We start from the raw sequence: 27,978 nt of genomic DNA, 5'->3' as shown, positions 1-27,978 counted from the left end.
TGAAGTGAAAACAGATCAAGGTTGGAGCTCTGACAGATGTCGACTCAGCGTCACTGGTGAGTTTTGTGAGTGAGTTTCACTTCATATAAATCACCAACATTTAATGTTTTGTTTTTTTCCAGCAGCTGCTGATCAGCCTGAACCTCAGAGACTGACTGTGAGTTCACAACCAGAGATTCGAGGAAGGATCGGCCTCTACGCTGCTCTGGGACCAACAGCAGCAGCTCTACTGGTCAAACTCTGTGTAGCTGAGTTCTAGTTGGAGTAAATCTACTGATCAGACAGGAAACATATGTTCAATTATGTAACACAAGTTACAAGATATCAGACTTCTCTATGTCTCTGAATCCTTTGTGTCTGATGGTCCATGAAGGTCCATCAGGACCAACAGGACTCTGTGTGGAGGACCCCCTTTCTATGAGACTGTTCCAGACCTGATTCACACCAAGAGACAGAAGCTTGGTTCAGTCCTGGCCTATTAGAAGTCATTAAAGTCTGATGAGGCCTCAGTCCAGTCTTTTGTTTGGATGATCATCTACAGACCAGCAGAACAGGAACTAAAGAAAAAGAGAAATGAAGTTAGTACAGTTTAAACATAAGCTGCTCTGTTTTAATGATGACAACTCAAAACGAAAGACAACCAAACTGAGCTTCAGGTAAAATAAAGGGTGAGTGAAAACGTTACCAAACTAATTCATGGTGTGGATGAGGCTGCGGCCATCACACACATTTTTATCCCATCAATCATTAATGTTGATGAAAAGTAAACTCAAAGGTTTTTATCTAGTGTCAGACAAAGAAAACTCAACTTGAGCCTCTCAGAGACTTTTAGTTTGTTTCCTCAAGTCTTTACATCCTCTGATGTTATAATATTAATAATATATATTGTAAATAAATCTTTATTAATAAGAGAGAAGTTGTTGAGACTGTTTGTGTGTCAGTGTCTTAATATCAGAGACCCAGAAAATCAGTGAAGGCTCAGTAACAAACAGAGAACGACTGACAGCAGCTTCTCTCTTCAACTTGGCTTCAGGAATAGAAATTAGTGGAATCTACACAATGTACACTCACATTTATCTTACTATATTTGCAAATACACGCATTAGCGTAATGTATTGACTTGACAGTTAACTTCACCAACTTCATCAAGTAACTTACTGTGTGATCCAGTGTGGTCCTGGTTTTTCCAAACTTCAAATGTGGACAGAGTCTCAGTGTTAAATCAAAAACAAGAATTTACACTAACATTAATTCTGCCTCCTCTCATTTGTGAAGTTCCTTTTTTACATTTGAAATTTTATCACCTTGATTGCCTTAAAGTGTCTGTGGTTAAAGCAGGTGATGAAGTCAGAAAAGTTTCTCACAGTGAGACAGAAAAGATCAAACTTTAACTTTAATAACCTTTAAGGACTAATGACAAATTTCCAAATGTAAATATTTGATAAGCTGTGTTCATCTCTGTGACTATTAAACATGTTTATTTTCTATGACACATTTAGATTTTTCACAGAAAGCTGATCACTCATTAACTTTAAGGATGTGATGTGGCTGCACTGCACAGTGTTACAGACTTTGACACTTGAAGAATGAAAACTTTAACCACTTCCTCTTTCTGACTCTTCAGGAGGACGTGTGACTTCCTGTTCATGGAAACACAGCAGAGTTTTTATTCTTGATGCTCTCTGATTCCTCCTCACATGTGGTCTCAGCTAGGGTTACTCCAGTTCATTCACCTGATATGACTCTGTACAGGTTTACAGCCTACTGTACACTGATTACAGTTCACATCACCATCTATCACAACAAACCTGTAGGAAGAGTAGAAATTATTATTATTATTATTATTAGTTATATTTATTAGATTTAACCAATAAATCTAATTTCTTTAATAAACTGTTTGTCCACATGATGGAGCTAAAAGATCAGACAGTCGAGGAAACAACCTGATAGTTGGACTAAAGGGAACCAGCTGTGTTCAACTCTCTCTGTATCAGACTGATGCTCTTCATTGTGCTGCTTTCAAAATGTTTGTCTTTGTTTCTTTGAAAAACTTTTAATTCTACTTTGTATTTGATGTAGTTTAATGTGTAACTGGGTAAATGTACTGGTAAAAACTTTGATCACCTGGTGCAGGTTTGTTATTGGAACTAAAATACTGCAGATTGATGTTAACTTCCACCTTCACTGTATTTAGTTTAGTGTTTGATTCTAGTTTGAAGGTTTAATTTTAGGTTTCAGTTTAATTTTAGAGGATGTTTTTACTCTTTCTCACCAGTTGGTGGCGCCCTCCACACACTCAGCTGAGGTCTGTGTACTGTAGTTCTCTGCTGACTGTGAAACCATGTGTTTGTCTGTGGACTCTATTTTACCACTCTGGATGTGGTTTCTACCTGGACCTCCTCCTCCACCCTGAGCTGCACTGATGCTGAATTGTGCTTTAGACACAGTCACAGCTGTGGATCCAACCAGTGACAGTTTAATTCAGTCTAATAATACAGGTCAGCTTGTTTCTAAGCAGCAGAGAGTCTCACTCTGAACTTTAGGTCGACAATAGATTAGTGGTGTTTTGAGATATTTAGTCTCCATAAAGTCGCTAAAATCTGGGACGTAAAGATGTTGAAGTGGTTTCACAAAGTCAAAAAATACTTTATTTAAAAAGGAAACATGTTAAGACATAAGTATAGTTAATAAAAGAAGTATAAAAGGTTATTATGAAGAAAAAATCTGCTTTAAAAACACAGAAACATAGAAGTGACATAATTCACACATCTGTAAAAAATGCACATTACAAAGCCACAAGTTAAAACATAAAACATTCAGCATCACTCATCAACTTAATCAGTGTTTACAGTTATTGCTCCTTATGTTTTGCTACTAAAACTACAGTTTGTTACAGGATAATGAAGATAACTTGGAGTTTAATTCTACTACATCCACAACCTTTTCATATAAGAGAAGCAGACTAGTTGTTGGTAACATCCCACTTCTCTTAACTGAATCCACGTCTCCATCACTTGTCTCTTATTCCCTCTCACTAAAGACACATGGAAAGATTCTGTATGTGGAAAAGAACTGATAATAAAACTGACTTTAACTTTGAGGAGAGAGGAACCAATTCAGTTATTTCTTTCTAGAGATCAGAAAACCAACAACAACAACAACAACCAGAAGCCCAGAAACTGTCAGAGCAACAGCCACTCCAACATATACATCCTTCTTGTTTCCTCCCTCCTTGTTTCCTTCATCCTTGTTCCCTCCATCCTCAGTGTTTCCAGCTGCAGATGAGAAGCAGCAGTGAGTTAGCAGGTGTCAGGTAGGTGATGAGTGAAGAACACAACAGAATCCATTTCCTCTTCAAACTCCTGTCACACAGATACTAACTCACCTGGTTCAACTGTCAGGTTGATGGTGTTGATGAGCTTTAAGTAGCTTCCTGTGATTCCAACATAACACTCGTATGTTCCAGTATCATTGATGGTGACGTTCTTCAGGATCACAGACACGTCTCCGTCCTTCATCTCTGGATCTTTCAGCTCCACTCGACCACAATAAGATGGATGTTGGTAATTTCCATATGAGCGTCTCTCTCTGAAGAAGAAGACGTAACCATCTGTTTTTAATTCAGGTTTCTCCCACTCCAAGACTCTGATGTCAGCTCCTCTGGGACCTTGACAAGGAAGAGAGACATCGTCTCCAGGCTTCACCTTCATCTTCTTTTGCCCTAAAAAAAAAAATTACAATTCATTAAAATAATGCTGTGTGCTTACTTAGTTTTATTAACATGATTGCTAATCATATTAGCTCATCATTGTGCCTCTGTACAACACCACAGTGAAACAATTAGGATATGTAGACTGTCAGCTGTAATTATACGGAATCATGTGGGAATTTTATCTATCTAACAAAACCGTGGACGTTTTAGGGTTGTTTGATTTTCAAAACTTATAGGCCTCTGTGATCACATTATTTACCCTGGATGACTTATTAATTATGACTAATTTTCTATTATCTAACAGCCTGTGTTTTAAAAGTAAAATAATTAATAGATACAGCAAAGGGTAAAGTATAGGTAAACGGAAGGCTAGTGCAAAATGCAAAATAACCAATGGACTGAATCACAGATGTGAACTAACTAGAGACACATGAGATCAGGTTGATGAGCAGCAGGATCCTGAAGATCATCTTCTCCCTGTGAGAGGAGACAGAGGTGAAGAGTCACAAACATCAGATCAAAGAGAAATGGAATCAGACAGATCAGAGGAAAAGAAGAAAAACAGAGAGGAAACTGAATCAAAACCACATCGACTCCTGGTTGTTTGGTTTTTGATTGAACACTTTACATTAGAACATCTTCATCTACTCTGTTGATTCAGTATTAATTAGTGGAATCAGCGCCCTCTGCTGGAAAACACTAAAAACTGTTGATAGTGTACTTGTACTGTGAAGAATACTTCATGTTTCCTTTTCTTAGTGTTTGACTTTATGGACAAACTCCACACAAAGACAACACCTCAGGTCAGAATGGGAATAAACAGCTAATAACTAGTTCCTGACTCCTCCCAGAGAAAGACACATTATTCTAACCAGACACCAGCTGTTCTTCATTTAAACTGTCAGCTCCTCACATTTTACACAGTTTGTCAAACTCTGTCTGTGAACCGTCCACTTATTCATCAATTTAACTTCTTATCATGTTTCTCTGATGGAGTTTAAAAACATTACTTGTCCTCCATCATTATTTTAAATAGGAACAGTTTCAGTTTCCTGCTCTGAACTGAATCAAGTATCTGATCAATGTCAAATCACAAACCTTGTGATGTTCAGAGGTCCCTGGTTCATCTGGTCTGAGCTTCTATAAGTTATTTTCCAATGAGCAACTCAGAGTGAAACATCAGCAGCTACGAAAGCTTAATACATATATGAAGAAGGAGTTTATTCCTCTCTCTGCAAATATCCACTCTCCTCTGCAGTTGGACGAAAACTGAGTCACATGAATGAAAACAGTGGAGTGGAGGCTAAGATGAATCACAAGCCCCAACTTGAAACTTTCATGGTAACTGGTGAATATGTTGATTTTATATACGCAAAAGTTAACTCCCACACTCCTTGTTGTGTGAATGTAGAGGCCAATGTAATAAGTGGTATTTGTGGTATAGTGTTATAAGTTGTCACTGTCTCTTTCTGACTCACTGTAACAACAACAGTCTCATCACACAGTTATGGTCTAGGTATTGCCACATTAATCAGCCGCTCGAAGTGGGTTATTTTTAATCACATCTGAACTTCCTCTGGTTCTTTCTTTTCTTTTTTCCTCCTGTTCGCTTGTTACAGTTACATGTAGTTATTTGACGAAGTGGGTTTTTTTTAACCACATCTGAACTTCCTCTGGTTCTTTCTTTTCTTATTTCCTCCTGTTCGCTTTTTACAGTTACATGTAGTTATTTGACGCTTTTATCTAAAGCGACTTACAAGTGACAGACAAACCGTGCTCTCCTGACTAAGATAAGATAAAATAAGAAACCTTTATTCGTCCCACAGTGGTTAAATTTCAATGTTACAGCAGCGGAGAATGTGTATTGTACGGCAACAACCTAAAATAAGAATAAAAAATAAATCACATATCTACACAGTCGTACAAACATTTGCACCATGGGTCATTTGTTTCATTGCACAGTTTTAAAGAACAGTTTTTAAAGTGACTAATAGTGAAAATGATTCACTGGGAGCAGCTCTGATTCTAAAGTCTGGCAGCATCAGAGACAAAAGACCCTCGATATCGTTCCTTCAGACATTTAGGATGTAACAGTCTGTCACTGAAGGAGCTGCTCAGAGACGACACTGCATCATACAGAGGGTGGGAGTCATTCTCCAGCACCGATGAGAGCTTAGTATCATCCTTCTTTCTCCCACCTCCTGCACTGAGTCCTGGGGCGTCCCCAAAACCAAGCTGGCCTTCCTGACCAGCTTCTCCAGTCTGCTGTCGTGATGCTGCTGCCACAGCAGACCACTTCAGAGAAGATGGCTGAGGCCACCACAGGGTCATAGAAGGTCTTTAGTAGTGCTCCCTGTTCTCCAAAAGACCTTAGTCTCCTCAATAGAAAGAGTCTGTTCTGTCCTTTCTTGTATAGAGCATCAGTGTTGAGAGACCAGTCCAGTTTATTGTTCAGGTGAACACCTAGGTGTCCACTGTTTTAATGTCCACTCCCTGGATGTTCACCAGTGGAAGAGAGGAGTTTGAACGCCTGCTGCAGTTCACCACCAGCTCTTTAGTTTTCCCCGCGTTGATCTGGAGGTAGCTCCATCAGACAGTACATGTCAGAGCTACTGCAGGGTTTCAGTGTCTTGTCTAAGGACAGTTGGGCAAGTAACCAGAAGGAACAAGGAATCAAACCACTGAGTGGTTACAGTACAGTGATGGAGTTTGAGCCTCTGCTGCCTCCTGCTGATGCTGATAAGAGAATTTTTGAGGATTTTAATATCTCAGAGTTAAAACCAGCTATACTCCTATAAATGTATATATTATAGGTTAGATTTTATTTATACATATTCAGTATTTATTTCATATAATTACCTATCTAACTAAAACTGACTTCACTGGACTAAACACCTCGTCAACACTCGATGAAGATCAGGACAGGACCGTTTAAAGTCTTCATCACAGAGGTGAAGTCAGATAAAGTGAACTGTGCTCATTTAAACTCACACTGTTATAATATGAACAGAACTTAAAACATAAAAAAATTATAATAAATTTAACAATTGAATTGTGTGATGTTTAAATCAGATGATGGAGGAACAGTCTTTGAACCTGAGAACTGTGGATGAGCAACATCCAGACTCTAATGAGAAACTCACTGTTTCTGTCATAGAAACGTTTTCTCTCTTCTCTTTCTTCCTCAGACACTTAACCACAGTCAGTAGAGCTGCTGTCAGTCCCAGTAACAGTCCTAGTCCCAGTCCTAGTCCCAGTCCAGTGTAGAGGTAGATCCTCTCTGGACCCTCTGCTGGTGGACTCACAGTTGGTCTCTGAGGTTTGTGCTGATCAGCAGCTGCTGTAAAGAACACATCATATCATCATCTGTCAGAGAAATCACTGTCACTGAGACTTGATGTCTGTTCTCTGTTCATTTGTGTTAATAGCCGACAGGATATGTCCAAAAGGTCAAAGGTCACAGAGAAACTCTCCATAAATATGAGCAAATAGAAAGAAATGAAACAGAGTAAAAAGAGCATCTGGAACATCTGTAGTTTTAAATGATGATCTGGACGATCAAACAGTTCCAGATGTTCAGTAGTTCAACATCAGTAACTACTGTACTGGATGGAACAGTTCTGGATTTAAACAGAGGATCAGAAGCTGACAAAATAAAGACATTTCTAAATGATGAGTTCACTCATTTTCTTGATGAGTTTCACTGAAGAACATTTAGTGTCTGCAGCTAACGATCAGTTCACACCAGAAAATCTGAATGTTTGTTGGTTCTTTGCTTCTTTTGTGTTTTTATCTCTGTAAATTTAAAATCTCAGTATTTTTGAGCTGCTGCTGTTGAGTTCAATAAAAATCAACTCACCAATGACGTTGAGTCGACATCTGTCAGAGCTCCAACCTTGATCTGTTTTCACTTCACACAGGTACAGTCCTGAGTCATTAGTCCTGAGTCTGGACAGTTGGAGCCTGATTCGTCCTTCTCTGAGGACGTCTTTATCAAACTGGACTCTTCCTGAAAACCTTTGATCCTGAGACTCTGAGTCCTCAACACCTTCATGGAGATGAAACAGGACTAAGTGACTGTGGTCAGTAAACATGTCACAGAAGATGTTCACTGAGTTAGAGGATGTGTGAGGTCTGATAGTGAACGTCCACTCCAGTGTGATGTTGTGGTTCTCCTCTGCCTGATAGGAGGTCTGTGTCACATTCACTACAAATGTTCCTGTTGAGGAGACACAGACACAAAGTGACAACTTGAATTATTGAACTATTAATAATTGTTGAGTTGCTGGAGAATAAAGTGAAGATGTGAACTAACCAGAGACACATGAGATCAGGTTGATGAGCAGCAGGATCCTGAAGATCATCTTCTCCCTGTGAGAGGAGACAGAGGTGAAGAGTCACAAACATCAGATCAAAGTTACAGGTAGAAGAACAAAACTCTACAGCAGACCTGGGCAAATTAAGGCCGGCGGGCCACATCCGGCCCTTTGTACGTCCCTGTCCGGCCCGCGTGAGGCCAATCATAAACACCATAAATTAAACTTTTTTTTTAACTTTTATTTTGAAATTTCATTTTGAAATTTTATTTTGAAAAGCGTTACGTCGCTACGTATGCACGTCGTAGACGTAGCACCTTCACTCGCGTATACACGTGTGTGAGTGAAGGTGATGCTGTTCGCAAGGTTATCCCCAAGATGTCGGCACACCCCAAGAAAAGAAAAGTTGATAACGAATGCCGTATTTTCAACAAAACATGGACTTCCAAATATTTCTTTACAGAAATTAAAGGCAAAGCAGTGTGCTTAGTCTGTGGTACACAGGTTGCTGTGTTTAAAGAATATAATTTGAATCGCCACTACACCACCAAGCATGAAGATAAATACAGAAATCTGTCTGGTGAAGAGCACACCTGAGGAGGCATGCTTAGAGGATCCTAGTCCTCTTTGGATCTACCTATCAATGTGAACAGACATTCTCAGTTATGAAGTTCAACAAATCCAAACACAGATCCTCTATGACTGATGACCACCTCTCAGCTGTCCTTCGCATAGCCACTTCAGACATTCCGCCAGATTTCAATGCCCTTGTTCAAGCCCAGAACAGACTGGATTATTCTCACTGAAGAGGTAACATGAGGTGGAAAGCATTACAAGTTATTGTTTGTGGAGATTAACAAGTTAAAAAATAAATTGCACTGGTTCAATAATTGTTTTCCTTATTTAACCAATAGACCACAGTTTCACATAACCTAATATACATATTTACAGAGTGCTTTATTCTTCTGATTATCAGTATTCAAAATATTTAATTTAAGTATTTTACAATGAAAGAAAGTTGGTGGCCCTCTGACACAATTCAGGCTTCTCATGCGGCCCCTGATAAAAATTAATTGCCCACCCCTGCTCTACAGTGTGGTCAGTCTATCAGTCTAATATACAGGACTATCTGAATGTAGACAGGTGAAGCACCGCTGGGATCCAGACAGAGAAGACACTTAATTAAGTAAATTGCCGCCATTTAACATATGATCTTGTTCTGTGGTTTTAGATGATTTAATAGAAACATAAACATAAGACTTACATATTAAATTCAATTACCTTCAGTAAGAGACATCAGGATATGAGTTAAGTTATTTTATGAATAAACCAAACAAAAGGATCCACAGACCTGAGACAGAGTTTCTGCTGTCTACACATGTGGCAACTAAACAAGGAACAACCAAAACCAAATGACCACAGCTTTTGCTAAACTTCGTCTAAACTCTACATTAATCATGTTTACAGCTCGAGAAAATAAATGTTGCGTTGATTAAACATAAAGGAAAGCATGTGATAGATAGAAGATAAATTGATCTCCCTAAGTGTCTTTAGACACTTCTATGTTTCCACCTCTGTCTGATAGTCTATTCACTCAGTTCATTGCTGCTGTTATTTACCAACTTACTGAAAAAGAGAACTGGTCATGAATTGTTAACAGTCTGTTTGTTTCTTCAAACACAAAACATGTAAAAACAAACTATAAACAAACAAATCCTGGAGATGAACTGAGGACAGTAGACCTACCTTTCACGCAGGTAGGCAGTTTTGTGACGTCAAGACGCAACAGAGAAAACCACGAAGTAGTTTCGGACTGTTTCTAATGTCTGTGTTAAAAAGGCCAATGCCACTTGGACTATTCTGCCCCCCCTCTAGGAATGGTATGTTCCAATCAGACCAGCTCCGTGCATGAGGACAGTTTCTCTGAGTTCCTGCAAGTTAATTAGGTTCATTATAACAGTTATTGTTGATACTATGTGTGCGTCCATTGAAATGTAAACCCGTTATTATGGTTTGTTATGTATATTTATGTTTCTGTACCTAATTTTATGGCTTTTCGTCGTTCGCTCGCTGTTTCTGCTACATAGGACCAATTAGGGGTAATTGATAGTCTGCACATCTTTGAGACCGTATTTTACAGCGCTTTAATTTGATACATATATTCTGTATTTATCGTTAAGTTGTCATTTGTGCTAATGGTAAGTACAATTTGTTATTAATATGTTTGATTTACTAGGTTAGGAGACTTGCATTTGCTTTAGCTAAGAAAATCTATTTAAAAGAATTGTTGTGATGTAACAGCTCCATCTTGTGGCAGCGATGTGAATGTTAAATGTTAAACGTCTTGATAACAAGTTGTAATTGTTCTGCTTGTCGTTGATTTTGTATTTTATACTTCTTTCATAAACCATTCAAACACGTGAATATGATTGTAAGGAGGAATGCTGGAATAAAACTTCAGTGATCTAACAGTCTCTTCAGTGTTGGGATGTAAATCATCTGAACCCAAGTACAAGGGAGAAGCCGTTGTCAGCCATCTGCATTTTTTAATGCTGAGATTCTGTTCATTGGTAACGTGATGAGGGAGGACGAGTACTGACTTTCTTGTAACTCCGTCAGATAATTATAATAAAAAGATTAATAACAATTAAATAGCCTAACGGTATGAGACACAATAGAGGTCGGTATAGATATCAGCATCTCCTGAAGTTAAATCAGAAATTTAAAAAGGTTCAAATAGATTTTCTGATATAGGAGGGCGCGTTCAAGTGTAAGTGTAACACTGGCGCGCAACACTGACTCTCACAAGGTTGTGCCATGGACACAGATTATGTTGTTTCACCGAGGTGAAAACTGAGTTAGAGCTCTTACAAACAGGCTTTTTCCAGCACAACCACAAGAGTATCTCCAAAAAAAGTGGAGATACCAAAAGAACCAAGACTTTAATGTTTGAGGACTGAAAACTGTGGTGACAGGAGAGAGAGAGATCCAAGTGGACCGTTCAGCTTGTAGAGAATCTAGGACGAAACTTATCATTGTGGTCAATGGGAGAGCTGAGGGGGACTCATCACTCTGAGGGTCACAGAGGAAAAACGAGTTGTCTCTTAGTCTAGACAAATAGCTCATGTGAAGCAGGACAAGTTTTACTACAATATCCTGAAGAAATTATGTATAAAGAGTGAAACTGTGGCCATGCTGACAGTTCCATCATTCACTCTCATTGTAAAGTCGAAAATCAGCCAAAAAACATCAGGTCACAAAAACTGTAAATTGTGGAAAAACAGTAAAAGATATTAAAACACGGAATGAAGCATTAATAGATTAAAGTCTTTAGACCTGTTTAAAGTTTGAATGGTGTCTGTAGGTTAAAGTATGATGAACTAGTTACAGTTAAAAGACTGAAAGAGAATGAACTTGAAGAGGATTTGAAGAGTCTCTCCCATAAAGATCCATTATAAAAGGTTTCGGAAAAAAATGAACTGAACCAGCTCTTTCTAGATCACTTTACTTTAAAGTTTGTCTTCTTATCTTAGATATTTGATTTTTACCTGACTTGTAAGTCACTTTGGATAAAAGCGTCAAATAACTACATGTAAATGTAAAAAGTGAAAAGGAAAAGAAAAAGAGGAAGATCAGATCAAAGAAAAAGAAAAAGAAAACACTTCGAGCTGCTGATAAATGAGGAAAGAACTAGACCATAACCGAAAAGCTCAGCGCGTAAGGACACAGGTTTTAGTGAGGCAGGAAATCCGTGTTAGAAATTTGTCATGTGCTTTTCGAAGAATAAACACCGACAACCCAACACCCCCCCCCCTCTCTTCTACATATATTAAAACGTTGCGTAGCTGCTGAAGTTTCACTCCAAGTTGGTCGAGACAGAATGAGACCAAGTGAACCTCTAAACATCACAAGGTTTGTGATTTGAAATTTATCAAATACTTGATTCAGTTCAGAGCAGGAAACTGAAATTGTTCCTATTTAAAATGATGAGGGAGGACAAGTAATGTTTTTAAACTCCATCAGAGAAACATGATAAGAAGTTAAATTGATGAATAAGTGGACGGTTCACAGACAGAGTTTGACAAACTGTGTAAAATGTGACGAGCTGACAGTTTAAATGAAGAACAGCTGGTGTCTGGTTAGAATAATGTGTCTTTCTCTGGGAGGAGTCAGGAACTAGTTATTAGCTGTTTATTCCCATTCTGACCTGAGCTGTTGTCTTTGTGTGGAGTTTGTCCATAAAGTCAAACACTAAGAAAAGGAAACATGAAGTATTCTTCACAGTACAAGTACACCATCAACAGTTTTTAGTGTTTTCCAGCAGAGGGCGCTGATTCCACTAATTAATACTGAATCAACAGAGTAGATGAAGATGTTCTAATGTAAAGTGTTCAATCAAAAACCAAACAACCAGGAGTCGATGTGGTTTTGATTCAGTTTCCTCTGTTTTTCTTCTTTTCCTCTGATCTGTCTGATTCCATTTCTCTTTGATCTGATGTTTGTGACTCTTCACCTCTGTCTCCTCTCACAGGGAGAAGATGATCTTCAGGATCCTGCTGCTCATCAACCTGATCTCATGTGTCTCTGGTTAGTTCACATCTTCACTTTATTCTCCAGCAACTCAACAGTTATTAATAGTTCAATAATTCAAGTTGTCACTTTGTGTCTGTGTCTCCTCAACAGGAACATTTGTAGTGAATGTGACACAGACCTCCTATCAGGCAGAGGAGAACCACAACATCACACTGGAGTGGACGTTCACTTTCAGACCTCACACATCCTCTAACTCAGTAAACATCTTCTGTGACATGTTTACTGACCACAGTCACTTAGTCCTGTTTCACCTCCATGAAGGTGTTGAGGTCTCAGAGACTTAGGATCAACAGTTTTCAGGAAGAGTCCAGTTTGACAAAGACGTCCTCAGAGAAGGACGAATCAGACTCCGACTGTCCAGACTCAGGACTAATGACTCAGGACTGTACCTGTGTGAAGTGAAAACAGATCAAGGTTGGAGCTCTGACAGATGTCGACTCAACGTCACTGGTGAGTTGATTTTTATTGAACTCAACAGCAGCAGCTCAAAAATACTGAGATTTTAAATTTACAGTGATAAAAACACAAAAGAAGCAAAGAACCAACAAACATTCAGATTTTCTGTTAATAAAGAATTTGTGATCAGCACAAATCTAAAATCTTGTGATTGTGATTCAAAACATTTTCCTCAGCTTCTTGTCCAGAGTGAAACTGAAGAAGCTACGAAGCTGTTTATTTCTAGATTTGATTCTCAGCTAAGTGAACTGATCGTTAGCTGCAGACACTAAATCTTCTTCAGTGAAACTCAGCAAGAAAATGAGTGAACACATCATTTAGAAATGTCTTTATTTTGTCAGCTTCTGATTCTCTGTTTAAATCCAGAACTGTTCCATCCAGTACAGTAGTTACTGATGTTGAACTACTGAACATCTGGAACTGTTTGATCATCCAGATCATCATTTAAAACTACAGATGTTCCAGATGCTCTTTTTACTCTGTTTCATTTCTTTCTATTTGCTCATATTTCTGGAGAGTTTCTCTGTGACCTTTGACCTTTTGGACATTTCCTGTCAGCTGTTAATACAAATGAACAGAGAACAGACATCAAGTCTCAGTGACAGTGATTTATCTGACAGATGATGATATGATGTGTTCTTTACAGCAGCTGCTGATCAGCACAAACCTCAGAGACCAACTGTGAGTCCACCAACAGAGGGTCCAGAGAGGATCTACCTCTACACTGGACTGGGACTAGGACTAGGACTGGGACTAGGACTGGGACTGATACTGACAGCAGCTCTACTGACTGTTGTTATTCAAAAGTGTCTGAGGACGAAAGAAGAGAGAGAAAACTTTTATATGATAGAAACAGAGAGTTTCTCAAAAGAGTCTGGATGACGTTCATCAACAGTTCTCAGGATCAAAGACTGTTAATTAAACATTACAGAAGTCAGTTGTTAAATTAAATATAATTCTTTATGTTTAAAATTTTGTTTCATACCAATGTTAAAGATGTCTACAGCTCCACTGCCCTCCTCCCTCTGGGAAAGTCAGATCACAACCTGGTCCATCTCCTCCTACAGTACTCACCTTTGGTTCAGAGGCAGCCTGCCACCATTAAAACCGTGAAGAGGTGAACCTCACGGTGAGGACATTGATGGATGGATTTCTGTGTGGACACCCACATCAGGTGAGAAGAGAGCTCAGTGACTAGAGATCAGTGGCTCTGACATCACACATTATGAAGGCTTTTGAGAGGCTAATCCTGGAGTCCCTCTGACCTCAGGTCAAACCCTCACTCAACCCCCTCCAGTTTGCCATCATACATCTGCTCCATCACACCCACTCACTAACCGTCCACAGTACGTCCGCCTGCAGAACTTTGTGTCTGACACCGTGGTCTGTAGCTCAGGTGCTCCACAGGGGACAGTTCTGTCTCCATTCCTCTTCACCCTGTACACCTCAGACTTCAGCTACAACTCAGAGTCCTGTCATCTTCAGAAGTTTTCTGATGACTCTGCAGTTGTAGGATGTATTAAGGGTGGTGATGTCACGGAGTACCAGGGGGTGGTGGACAGTTTTGTTGACTGGTGTGGACTCAACCATCTTTAACTCAACATCAGTAAATCAAAAGAGCTGGTGATGGACTTGAGGAAATCTGGGAGTCCTGTCATCCCTCTCTCTATACTGGAGAAGGAGGTGGAGGTCGTGTCCGAGTACAAATACCTGGGAGTTTACCTGGACAACAAACTGGACTAAGAACTCATCAGTATTGTACAGAAAGGCTCAGAGCTGGATGTACTTTCTAAGGAGACTCAGGTCCTTCAACGTCTGCAGCACCATGCTGAGGATGTTTTATGAGTCTGTGGTTCCAGTGTCATCTTCTATGCTGTGGTCTGCTGGGGCAGCAACATGAAGGTGTCAGACACTAACAGACTGAACAAACTCATCAGGAGGACTGGCTCTGTTCTGGGGTTGGAGCTGGACCCTCTACATGTTGTAGCTGAGAGGAGGATGCTGTCCAAACTCCTCTCAATCTTGGACAATCCCTCCCACCCACTGCACAGTGTGTTGACTGGACAGAGGAGCACGTTCAACCAAAGACTGATTAACATTAAATGCTCCACAGAGCGCCACAGGAGATCCTTTCTACCTGTGGCCATCAAATCTCTACAATTTCTCCCTCCTCTGTAGTGGGTGGGGGAAACTGACGATTGATGTCTTATAATTGCTGTCATTCCACCCTGTGTCACAAACCTAGGCTCTGACTCCATTGCAAGAGACCACATGACACGAATATAAGTTAAAGAAAGGTTTATTGATGATAATGATGCAATGGATGAGTCCCAGGAGTCAGAAGCAGTGAGTATGGTGGTCTAGAAGAGGAGACAGAGTTTTGAGTCTTTTGATAATGTTACTTAAGAAATACTCAGTGAAGACTTGGTGAGTGGTGGTCGAGTGGTAGGGAGAAGTGAACCAGATAGGAGACCGAAGTGTCGTAGACTGTAGACCGGTGAATATGGAGGAGCTTTCAAGATGGCCGAAAGCAGAGTGAAGCATGTGTAGACTGGGAGCAGAGAAGGAATGATATAGTCTGAAGAGTGAGCTTTGTTGCACAAACACAACTGGATAGTGAGAACACAATGTTGTTGCTGTCTGTAGACAGTTTTCCAGAAATCCAAGGTCAAACACAGGAGAGCCGTCCAAACAGTAATGTCCATGAAGCTAATGCAGAGGTCAAAACAATAATCCAGGTCAACACAGATAGGCATTACTGATAGCAGAAATTCAATAGGACTGAAAGCTATGTTATGACATGGTGCGGGTCATACACAGGAACATCCAACGCAAAGACAGAACAGGGAAGAAGGCAGAGGGGAGCAGGATCAGGATCCAGTACAGTACTGTGAGGGGAAGGAGGGCGAAGGAAAGGAACAGGTCAGGTAGAAAATACTCACAGTACCGAAGGGATGAGCAGAGGCAAGTTCAGATCAAGAAGTCAGTCCAAAAAGAACTGCTGGATAGTATGTTGTCTAACGTAGACATGAGACTATCATGGACCTGCTTAAGTAGTGAAGGAGTGGATAATGAGCAATTAGAGTCATGAGGCAGGGAGAAGAAAACAGACAGACAGACAGGAGAAGCTGGGATGGTGACACCCTGGACTATAATTATTGACCCAATTTCATTTACCTCACATATTCTGTATATACTGAGTTAAGACAAGATAAGTTTATTTGTCACATGCACAAATGTACACAGTACAGTGGACATTAAAATGTACTGGTGTATCTGCTTCTTTTTACATAATGAGACAAAACAAGTAGATATGAAGAACTGAAGTCACAGATAAAAATATACAGAATAAATTCTCTGTATTGATGTTGTTGTGGATCTTTCCTGGTTGTGGTTCAGTTTCTTTCTGTCTGTGTTGAGAACAACTATAATGAGGCAAAACAATTTCCCTCTGGGATTAATAAAGTTTTTTGAATCTTGAATTGAATAAATGTACTGGTAAAAACTTTGATCACCTGGTGCAGGTTTGTTATTGGAACTAAAATACTGCAGATTGATGTTAACTTCCACCTTCACTGTATTTAGTTTAGTGTTTGATTCTAGTTTGAAGGTTTAATTTTAGGTTTCAGTTTGATTTTAGAGGATGTTTTTACTCTCTCTCACCAGTTGGTGGCGCCCTCCACACACTCAGCTGAGGTCTGTGTACTGTAGTTCTCTGCTGACTGTGAAACCATGTGGTTTTTCTGTGGACTGTATTTTACCACTCTGGATGTGGTTTCTACCTGGACCTCCTCCTCCACCCTGAGCTGCACTGATACTGAATTGTGCTTTAGACACAGTCACAGCTGTGGATCCAACCAGTGACAGTTTAATTCAGTCTAATAATACAGGTCAGCTTGTTTCTAAGCAGCAGAGAGTCTCACTCTGAACTTTAGGTCGACAATAGATTAGTGGTGTTATGAGATATTTAGTCTCCATAAAGTTTGATCTCTGTGTCAGTTAATCAACAAAGAATCAAATCAGACGTAGGTTAAATAAAGTATTTTATAGTAATTTTCACCTTTTAACTTGAAGCTGAATTTATTGTCTTACTCTGTCTTACTTACAGAAGTGATTTTATTAAACTCTACAAACCTTTCTAAGACTAAACTAAACACAGTGTCACTAAAATCTGGGATGTAAAGATGTTGAAGTGGTCTCACAAAGTCCAGAACAAACCCACAAACCGGACTCAGCTGCACCGGTTCTGTCAGGAGGACTGAACCAAAACTCCTGCAGAGTGTGAAGCTTGTGGAGGCTACAACAAGTGTTCAAGTTCCACAGGTTAAAGTCCAACATGTCAACTTTGAACCACTGAGAATGTGATGAAATAAAAAAAGATGAAATTAAAAATTCTCTCTACTATAATTCTTCACATCATTAAAATAAAGTTGGAGGAACTGAACCAACAGAGGAAACAAATATTCAAAGGAAATGTTCAGAATCAGGAGAAACAGAGTGGATGGATTTACTCAAGGTGGATGTTAAACTTTGAGCTACTCTGATATTAACACACTTACACACAAAACAGTCTCAACAACTTCTTTCTTATTAATAAAGATTTATGTACAATATATCAACATCACAGTAAGATTAGAGGGTGTAGAGACTTGAGGAGACAAACTAAACCGTCTTGAACAGTCTGATAGTAAGGGGGTCCTCCACACAGAGTCCTGTTGGTTCTGATGGATCTGATCAGATGTCAGTCTCCTCTCTCTCTCTCTCTCTCTCGTCCTGTTTGTTTCTCTCAGTTCATGAAGACAGTGAGAGATGAAGAGTTCAGAGGTCAGACTGTGTGTGCAGAGAAAAGCAGCTTCATGGACCATCAGGGTCAAAGGATTCAGGGACAGAGAGACGTCTGATCTCTGAGGGTCACTGTCTTCTCTGTAGATTTAGTGAAGACTGAGATCAGAGCAGAGTTGAAACAGACAAACAGCAGAGCTGCTGCTGCTGTCAGCCCCAAAGCAGCATGAAGGCCGATTCTCCCCCGATTCTCTGGTTGTGGACTCGTTGTTGTCTGAGGTTTGACCTGATCAACAGCTGCTGTAAAGGACATTGGACAAAATAATGAGTGTTTGTCTTCTGTCTTTAGAATTCATGAAATGTGTTCAACAAGTCCTCACCTGGAAAACTTTAGACTTCAAATCTGGTTGGTTTGAGTTTGAATCATGAGATTCATCATGTTCATGTTTGAAACATGTGTAACAACATATGTTCTAGTTAGAAATGGAAATCTTAGAAACTCTAGTTCTCAGTAGATCAGTCTGTAGAACATCATCCTGAAGAACCAACAGTTTCACTGAATCTACTCACCAGTGACGCTGAGTTGACATCTGTCAGAGCTCCAACCTTGATCTGTTTTCACTTCACACAGGTACAGTCCTGAGTCGTGTTCGTTGTCCCCCATCATGTCACATTATGTGAAGTTTCAGTTTCCTGATCAGAACTGAATCAAGTACTTAATACATTTTCAATCACAAACCTTCTGGTACTGTTGAGGTCCCCGGTTCATTTGTTGTCATTTTACCTCGAATAAACTGTTTTTCTTCTACATCATGTTGTAGATGAGTTGTGACAAGATTTTCTGACAGGAAGAAGTTAAGTAGGCAGCTACAGCCGCATGTAGATTTCAGGAAGTGTAAATGTGAACATGTGTCAGTTTGTGTACATTTCCTGGCAGGATGAAGTATTACTGTGTACAACATGACAGGAGTTCAGGTCTTTATAAGTTTTACATGATTACTGGATGGATTACAATATATTATTTTACACATTTATGCTGCACAGTGGAAGAAGGAGGAGGTAAAATGTTAAAGATGAAGGAAACTAACCAGAGACACTGTGGTAAGTTTAAATGACTCAGTGTTGAGTCAGTTGAGGGCAAAGTGCTGTTTGTGTTTTCTGCCTGGACAGCACCTTCTGACAGAAATTCATTTCTGGAAACATAGAAGCAGGTGTTAAACAACCCACAGTCTGTCAGAATCTGTTCCTTTTACTGTCATGTATTTTCAGTTTATCCTGTAGAAACGTTTCAAGGATTTCAGGTCACACAAAACACTTTAGTTTGAAGTTCTCAGTTTGTCTGTTCCTACACTTCATTATTCCATTATTATTATTATTATTTAAAAAACTAAACTTTGATATAAACAAACATGACACAGAGTTTCAGTTTCAGTTTTAGATTTTACTCTCAGCTATGTGAAAAGACAGACAATAGTCGCAGTAAATCTCCTTCAGTGTAGCTCTGAAAAAGAAAACAACTGAAACTTTACTAAACTTAACTTAACTAAAACTCAAACATTTTCTGCTGTATAGAGAAGCAGCGGTTTAGCTTCTGCATCTCTAAAACACAGAAGTTAGGACAGTTACATCCAGTACAGTTGTCAGGAGATTGTCACCTATGATGAGTTTTCTCTTAACAACAGTTTTACTGTACAGGTTACTAATGTACAATACTGCACAGATTAGTCAGTCGTCCAGATCTTCATTTAGAAATGTCTTTATTTTGTCAGCTTCTGATTCTCTGTTTAAATCCAGAACTGTTCCATCCAGTACAGTAGTTACTGATGTTGAACTACTGAACATCTGGAACTGTTTGATCGTCCAGATCATCATTTAAAACTACAGATGTTCCAGATGCTCTTTTTACTCTGGTTCATTTCTTTCTATTTGCTCATATTTATGGACAGTTTCTCTGTGACCTTTGACCTTTGGACATTTCCTGTCAGCTGTTAACACAAATGAACAGAGAATGATGATGTGATGTGTTCTTTACAGCAGCTGCTGATCAGCACAAACCTCAGAGACCAACTGTGAGTCCACCAGCAGAGGGTCCAGAGAGGATCTACCTCTACACTGGACTGGGACTAGGACTGGGACTGGGACTGATACTGACAGCAGCTCTACTGACTGTCGGTAATCAAAAGTGTCTGAGGAAGAAAGAGTTTCTCAGTAGAGTCGGGATTTTGCTCATCAACAGTTCACAACAAAGGATCAAAGACTGTTCCTCCTTTAATTTTTAAATTGTGAAATTATCAGTTCCAGATTGTTCAGAACTCAGCTTCAAGACTCTTAACTAGAAAAAGAAAATATGAACACATCACTCCTGTCTCAGCTTTCTTGCACTGACTTCCAGTATGTTTTATATATATATATAAAAATTATATTTATATATTTTAAGATTTTATTAATTAACTTTTAAAGCTCTACATGACCTTTTCCCCAGCTATGTATCCCAGCTGTTGAAGCCTTATGAATTCTAACGTAGCCTGAGATGCTCTGGTAGAAATCTCCTTTATGTCCCTGAAGTTAAAATGAAAACTAGAGGTGACAGAGCGTTTGTATCCAAGTATAGCATCCTCATGGGTCTCTGACCTAAATCTAATAGAACACCTCTGGGACGTTCTCATCAACTTAGGTTCAGGAAGATCATATTGGTTTACAATTTGGACTTTAACCTGTGGAACTTGAACACTTGTTGTAGCCTCCACAAGCTTCACACTCTGCAGGAGTTTTTGTTCAGTCCTCCTGACAGAACCGGTGCAGCTGAGTCCAGTTTGTGGGTTTGTTCTGGACTTTGTGAGACCACTTCAACATCTTTACATCCCAGATTTTAGTGACACTGTGTTTGATTTAGTCTTAGAAATGTTTGTAGAGTTTAATAAAACCACTTCTGTAAAACAGTCTCACTCACTAACACACTGGAGACCTGATTTAATAAGAAGCTTATTTTTGTTCCTGTGAGAGTTTTCATTACATTTATTCTGTTTTGTTAATAACTCTTCTGTTGTTAACATGTATATTCCACTTAATATTCTTGTCAGGACTCATTAAAATAAAGCCTTTCTTAGCCTGTCACCCAGCTATCACAATAAACTGCCTCACTCTAACCCTGAAACCTAGTCTTAACCCTGGAAATGCTCTTTAAACTTGTGAGGACTGGCTAAAATGTAATCAGAAGACCAAAATGTCCTCACAAGAATAGTATTTAAACAAAATCTTCACCCAGTTTTGCAAAGTACAGTTCTGGTACAAGGCAGAGAGTCATAAGAGAAGATGAAAAGTTCTGTTTAGAATAAGTTAAGTTGTTGTTGTTAGCTTTGTTAACCTAGCAGCTAAACTAACCTCTGTCCATTAGTGTTGGGGAAACTGTAGCTGCACGTTACTTTGAAAACAACAGTGAAAGTGTCACAGAGAGCTGGAGTAACATGATGTTTTGGACATGTCTGCACACACAATAATCTAAGACGTCTCAGTCTTAGTTTATTAAGAGATCTAATCTTTACATCCCAGATTTTAAAAAATTTCATCAACACCAATTAAACGTTAGTGTTCATGAAAACGTTTTTATCCAAAGTGTCAGACAAAGAAAGCTCAACTTCAGCCTCTTAGAGACTTTTAGTTGTTGCTACATACATTGATGTTACTATTACTTAATGTTAAAAGGTTTTGAATTTCTTTCATTTATAGTACTGATAATGTGTTTAGACATGATTTATAATCAATGATTTGTATTTTTTACAGTACAGAAACATTATTAAATATATTTGATTAGAGACACCACCTTATTTAGCCTAAAGACATTTTCTGTGCCAACATGAACAAATTAAAATTTCCTCCTTTCTTTCTTTCTTTCTTTCTTCTTCTTTCTTTCTTTCTTCTTTTCTTTCTTTCTTTCTTTCTTTCTTTCTACTTATAAAATTTTCTGTTGTTAATGTGTTTATTCCAAACACAATTATATAACCTAAAATCTTCTGAAATCAATCCAAGTTTGTACCTTTATCACACAAACTACAATGAGAGACCTGTTGCTGAGTCAATAATTGTAAAAGAAGAGCAAAATTTAGTGTTAGTGACTTTAGTGACTTAATTCAGACTTAAACCTTAGTCCTAGTGTTAGTCCTAGAATGTCAGAAAAAAAGAGTCAGAAGACTTTTCTTTGGTGCTGTGTTTGTCTGTCGTCACAGTTTTGTGTTTGCAGCAAACTGGTTCAACCACGAGATATTAACACCATCAAGTAGATAAAATTAGATTTACATAAGTATCTTTATACTCTACTCTTCTGAAACAGACCTAAGTTAACATCTGAATGAATAATCTGATGTGCTTTTTAAATTATTTTCTAATCATAGGAGTAACCTAATTTGTCAAGTCCATCACAGTCACCAGTCGACACTTTTCAGCAGGCAAAGTGTCGACTGTTATATAAGCATATCAGTGGTGTTATTAATGACGGCTGCTGGAGTGTTCAGTGACATAGAGGTGTTTGTGAATAAAAAGTAAGAAACAGTCAGTAAAGCTGCTGCTGTCAGTCCACAGTAAAAAACAATCCATCCTGGATTTACTGTGTTGTTTAGTTCAGTTTCTCTCTGAGGTTCAGACCAATCTCTCACTGCTGTAAAGAGACAAACACATCTGTGTCAGTCATGAGGAGAAATAAACATTTCTCTAAAGAACAAACTAAATTATAACCAAAGAATAAAGTGGAACATAGTTCAGATTCTACAAGAAGGAAAAGTCCAAACTTGAAATAAACAGTTTCTTCTAAGGTTTTTAACAAGCTGCTGATTTGTTAATGAAGTTTTATTGAATCTACTCACCAGGGACGTTGAGTCGACATCTGTCAGAGCTCCAACCTTGATCTGTTTTCACTTCACACAGGTACAGTCCTGAGTCATTAGTCCTGAGTCTGGAAGTAAGTCAGAGCGCTGTAGAGAGACTTTACTGATCTAAAAGTAAAAGATAAACTGCATGAGAGACCAAACCAGAGTGGGGTTTATGTATATATACTTGTTCTTGTTTGTCAGAACTACACTTTTCTGAGCTCAAACACATTTTACATGAGTGAGTCTGACAAACAAGTCAAACACACATAAGTCCCAGTGTGACGTCTCTTTTTATTTGTAGTGAGACATTTTAGAAAGAGGTTTTCCAGAAGTGTCCTATCCTGTATCTAGAATATCTAGAATCTAGGGTTTTTTATTTTATTATTTTCAAATTTTTTAAGGGAAAAATGCTCAGACATATGACAACAGGAACTGACTGAAATTTAAAAAACAGTCTGAAACCAGGTTCCTGGTTTGCTCTGCTGCGCCAAAGTCTATGTCACACAAAAACCACACGTCCTATAAGACCCTAAGCCTCTAAGTGTATAACTGCACTAACATGATATCAGTGCAGAAGAGGAGAGGAAAGGTAGGTCTACTGTCCTCATTTCATCTCAAGGATTTGTTTGTTTGTAGTTAGTTTTTACTGTTAACAATTCATGACCAGTTTTTCTCTTTTTCAGTAAGTTGCTAAATAACAGCAGCAATGAACTGAGTGAATAGACTATCAGACAGAGGTGTAAACCTAGAAGTGTCTAAAGACACTTAGGGAGATCAATTTATCTTCTATCTTGTGCTTTCCTTTATGTTTAATATGGTCTTAATGCATCATTTGTTTTCTTGAGCTGTAAACATGGTTAATGTTTCTTCTAAGGTTTTTAACAAGCTGCTGATTTGTTAATGAAGTTTTATTGAATCTACTCACCAGGGACGTTGAGTCGACATCTGTCAGAGCTCCAACCTTGATCTGTTTTCACTTCACACAGGTACAGTCCTGAGTCATTAGTCCTGAGTCTGGAAGTAAGTCAGAGCGCTGTAGAGAGACTTTACTGATCTAAAAGTAAAAGATAAACTGCATGAGAGACCAAACCAGAGTGGGGTTTATGTATATATACTTGTTCTTGTTTGTCAGAACTACACTTTTCTGAGCTCAAACACATTTTACATGAGTGAGTCTGACAAACAAGTCAAACACACATAAGTCCCAGTGTGACGTCTCTTTTTATTTGTAGTGAGACATTTTAGAAAGAGGTTTTCCAGAAGTGTCCTATCCTGTATCTAGAATATCTAGAATCTAGGGTTTTTTATTTTATTATTTTCAAATTTTTTAAGGGAAAAATGCTCAGACATATGACAACAGGAACTGACTGAAATTTAAAAAACAGTCTGAAACCAGGTTCCTGGTTTGCTCTGCTGCGCCAAAGTCTATGTCACACAAAAACCACACGTCCTATAAGACCCTAAGCCTCTAAGTGTATAACTGCACTAACATGATATCAGTGCAGAAGAGGAGAGGAAAGGTAGGTCTACTGTCCTCATTTCATCTCAAGGATTTGTTTGTTTGTAGTTAGTTTTTACTGTTAACAATTCATGACCAGTTTTTCTCTTTTTCAGTAAGTTGCTAAATAACAGCAGCAATGAACTGAGTGAATAGACTATCAGACAGAGGTGTAAACCTAGAAGTGTCTAAAGACACTTAGGGAGATCAATTTATCTTCTATCTTGTGCTTTCCTTTATGTTTAATATGGTCTTAATGCATCATTTGTTTTCTTGAGCTGTAAACATGGTTAATGTTTCTTCTAAGGTTTTTAACAAGCTGCTGATTTGTTAATGAAGTTTTATTGAATCTACTCACCAGGGACGTTGAGTCGACATCTGTCAGAGCTCCAACCTTGATCTGTTTTCACTTCACACAGGTACAGTCCTGAGTCATTAGTCCTGAGTCTGGAAGTAAGTCAGAGCGCTGTAGAGAGACTTTACTGATCTAAAAGTAAAAGATAAACTGCATGAGAGACCAAACCAGAGTGGGGTTTATGTATATATACTTGTTCTTGTTTGTCAGAACTACACTTTTCTGAGCTCAAACACATTTTACATGAGTGAGTCTGACAAACAAGTCAAACACACATAAGTCCCAGTGTGACGTCTCTTTTTATTTGTAGTGAGACATTTTAGAAAGAGGTTTTCCAGAAGTGTCCTATCCTGTATCTAGAATATCTAGAATCTAGGGTTTTTTATTTTATTATTTTCAAATTTTTTAAGGGAAAAATGCTCAGACATATGACAACAGGAACTGACTGAAATTTAAAAAACAGTCTGAAACCAGGTTCCTGGTTTGCTCTGCTGCGCCAAAGTCTATGTCACACAAAAACCACACGTCCTATAAGACCCTAAGCCTCTAAGTGTATAACTGCACTAACATGATATCAGTGCAGAAGAGGAGAGGAAAGGTAGGTCTACTGTCCTCATTTCATCTCAAGGATTTGTTTGTTTGTAGTTAGTTTTTACATGTTTTGTGTTTGAGGAAACAAACAGACTGTTGACAATTCATGACCAGTTTTTCTCTTTTTCAGTAAGTTGCTAAATAACAGCAGCAATGAACTGAGTGAATAGACTATCAGACAGAGGTGGAAACATAGAAGTGTCTAAAGGCACTTAGGGAGATCAATTTATCTTCTATCTTGTGCTTTCCTTTATGTTTAATATGGTCTTAATGCATCATTTGTTTTCTTGAGCTGTAAACATGGTTAATGTAGAGTTAATCCTGTAGACACAAGTTTAGCAACAGCTGTAGTCATTTGGTTTTGGTTGTTCCTTGTTTAGTTGCCACAGGTGTAGACAGCAGTAACTCTGTTTCAGGTCTGTTGATCCTTTGTGGTGTTATATTCACAAAAAAACTCAACTCATATCCTGATGTGTCTTTTTGAGGCTCAGTGAATATAATATGTAAAAGTATGTTTCTGTGTTTCTATTTTATCATCTAACACCACAGAACAAGGTCATATGTTAAATGACAGCAATTTAATCAGTTCAAGCTGAACCATACTTATCTTCTCTGTCTGGATCCCAGTGCAGCTTCACCTGTCTACATTCAGATAGTCCTGTATATTAGACTGATAGACTGACCACACTGTAGAGTTTTGTTCTACCTGTAACTTTGATCTGATGTTTGTGACTCTTCACCTCTGTCTCCTCTCACAGGGAGAAGATGATCTTCAGGATCCTGCTGCTCATCAACCTGATCTCATGTGTCTCTGGTTAGTTCACATCTTCACTTTATTCTCCAGCAACTCAACAATTATTAATAGTTCAATAATTCAAGTTGTCACTTTGTGTCTGTGTCTCCTCAACAGGAACATTTGTAGTGAATGTGACACAGACCTCCTATCAGGCAGAGGAGAACCACAACATCACACTGGAGTGGACGTTCACTATCAGACCTCACACATCCTCTAACTCAGTGAACATCTTCTGTGACATGTTTACTGACCACAGTCACTTAGTCCTGTTTCATCTCCATGAAGGTGTTGAGGTCTCAGAGTCTCAGGATCAACAGTTTTCAGGAAGAGTCCAGTTTGACAAAGACGTCCTCAGAGAAGGACGAATCAGACTCCAACTGTCCAGACTCAGGACTAATGACTCAGGACTGTACCTGTGTGATGTGAATACAGATTATGACGGACACTTTGCTCAATGTCGTCTCAATGTCACTGGTGAGTTTATTAAAATTCAACATCAGCCTGAAAATACAAATATTTTAAATTTACAGCGATAAAAAACTCAAAGCACCAACAAACATTCCGATTTTTTTCCTCAATAAATAATAATCTAATTTATTTTCTTAGGTTTGTTATTCAAAAAAATCCTTCTCACCACCCAAAACTGAAGAAACTAGGAATCTTCCTCCCTCATGTCCGTATATCAAGTATAAAACAGGTAGTTTAGTATAAAGAGCAGCTCTGTCTAAAAGATACAATATCCACTTACTGACTTCTCTAAAGATCACCAATCACCACATTATACAGTTTATTGTTCCATTCATTAAAAATAAACTTTCATTTAAACTGGATAAAAACCAACAGGACAATTTTCAGTTTTTACAGGACATCGTATCAAACACAGTTTATTTCTATTTTTATATTTAATTATCAACATTTAGCTGTAAATAATAATCTGCTCTGACAGATGATGATATGATGTGTTCTTTACAGCAGCTGCTGATCAGCACAAACCTCAGAGACCAACTGTGAGTCCACCAGCAGAGGGTCCAGAGAGGATCTACCTCTACACTGGACTGGGACTAGGACTGGGACTAGGACTGATACTGACAGCAGCTCTACTGACTGTGGTTATTCAAAAGTGTCTGAGGAAGGAAGAAGAGAGAGTAAAGGTTCCTTTGGCAGAACCAGAGAATTTCTCTCAGAGTCTGGATGTTGCTCTTCAACAGTTCTCAGGATCAAAAACTGTTCTTCCTTCATCTGATTTAAACATCACAGAAGTCAGTTGTTAAATTAAATATAATTCTTCATGTTTTAAGTTTTGTTCCATACTAATGTTAAAGATGTCTACAGCTCCACTGCCCTCCCCCCTCTGGGAAAGTCAGATCACAACCTGGTCCATCTCCTCCTACAGTACTCACCTTTGGTTCAGAGGCAGCCTGCCACCATTAAAACAGTAAAGAGGTGGACAGAGGGGACACTTTGACCTGCAGTGATGATTTGAAGAGACAGACTGGAAGACTCTCTGTGAACCTCACGGTGAGGACATTGATGGACTGACAGACTGCATCACTGATCACATAACTTCTGTGTGGACACCCACGTACCCACAAAAACTATTTTCTGCTTTCCCAACAACAAGCCCTGGATCACTCAAGACCTCAAAACCAGAATCCTGAATAACAAAAAGAAGACATTCAGGTCAGGAGACAGGGAGGCAGCAAAGAGGGTCCAGAGACTGTCTGTCAGGATCAGGGAGGGGAAGGAGGCTTACAGGAGGAAACTGGAACAAAGCCTTCAACATGACACCAGGGAGGTGTGGAGGGGCATGAGGACCATCACTGACTACAAGTCCAGCAACTTAACCCCCTCCAGTTTGCCTATCAGCCCCATATTGCAGTGGATGACGCCATCATACATCTCCTCCATCCCACCTACACCCACCTGGACAAGCCTGGGGGCTTAGTGAGGATCATGTTTTTTGATTTCTCCAGTGCATTCAACACCATCCGTCCTTCACTGCTGGGAGAGAAATTAA

At 38.9% G+C, this 27,978-nt stretch overlaps 1 protein-coding gene and 1 long non-coding RNA gene across 10 annotated transcripts in view; one reads left to right on the top strand and one right to left on the bottom strand.

The window, feature by feature from the left end:
• LOC113157654 lies at positions 1 to 27,719 on the top strand. The gene is made up of 3 exons (XR_004463464.1): positions 1 to 56; positions 13,724 to 14,194; positions 27,405 to 27,719. It is a non-coding gene; the product is annotated as an uncharacterized LOC113157654 (long non-coding RNA).
• LOC113157652 (hyaluronan and proteoglycan link protein 4-like) overlaps positions 2,698 to 27,978 on the bottom strand; it is a 106,121-nt gene continuing 80,840 nt past the window's right edge. Inside the window, exons 1-3 of one of the 9 annotated variants that reach the window (XM_033326621.1) lie at positions 18,430 to 18,586; positions 3,382 to 3,721; positions 2,698 to 3,280 (exon numbers count right to left, since the gene is read on the bottom strand). In XM_033326621.1, the coding sequence (XP_033182512.1) occupies positions 3,121 to 3,280; positions 3,382 to 3,721; positions 18,430 to 18,526 (597 nt within the window). In that variant the 5' untranslated portion in view covers positions 18,527 to 18,586 and the 3' untranslated portion in view covers positions 2,698 to 3,120. The other 8 variants (XM_026353242.2, XM_033326622.1, XR_004463451.1 and 5 more) reach the window with 8 other exon arrangements.

The sequence above is a fragment of the Anabas testudineus genome, chromosome 18 (genome assembly GCF_900324465.2).
Source record: "Anabas testudineus chromosome 18, fAnaTes1.2, whole genome shotgun sequence".
Lineage (NCBI taxonomy): Eukaryota > Metazoa > Chordata > Actinopteri > Anabantiformes > Anabantidae > Anabas > Anabas testudineus.
Note: the sequence above shows the minus strand (reverse complement) of the source record. Positions and strands in the feature narration are given on the sequence as shown.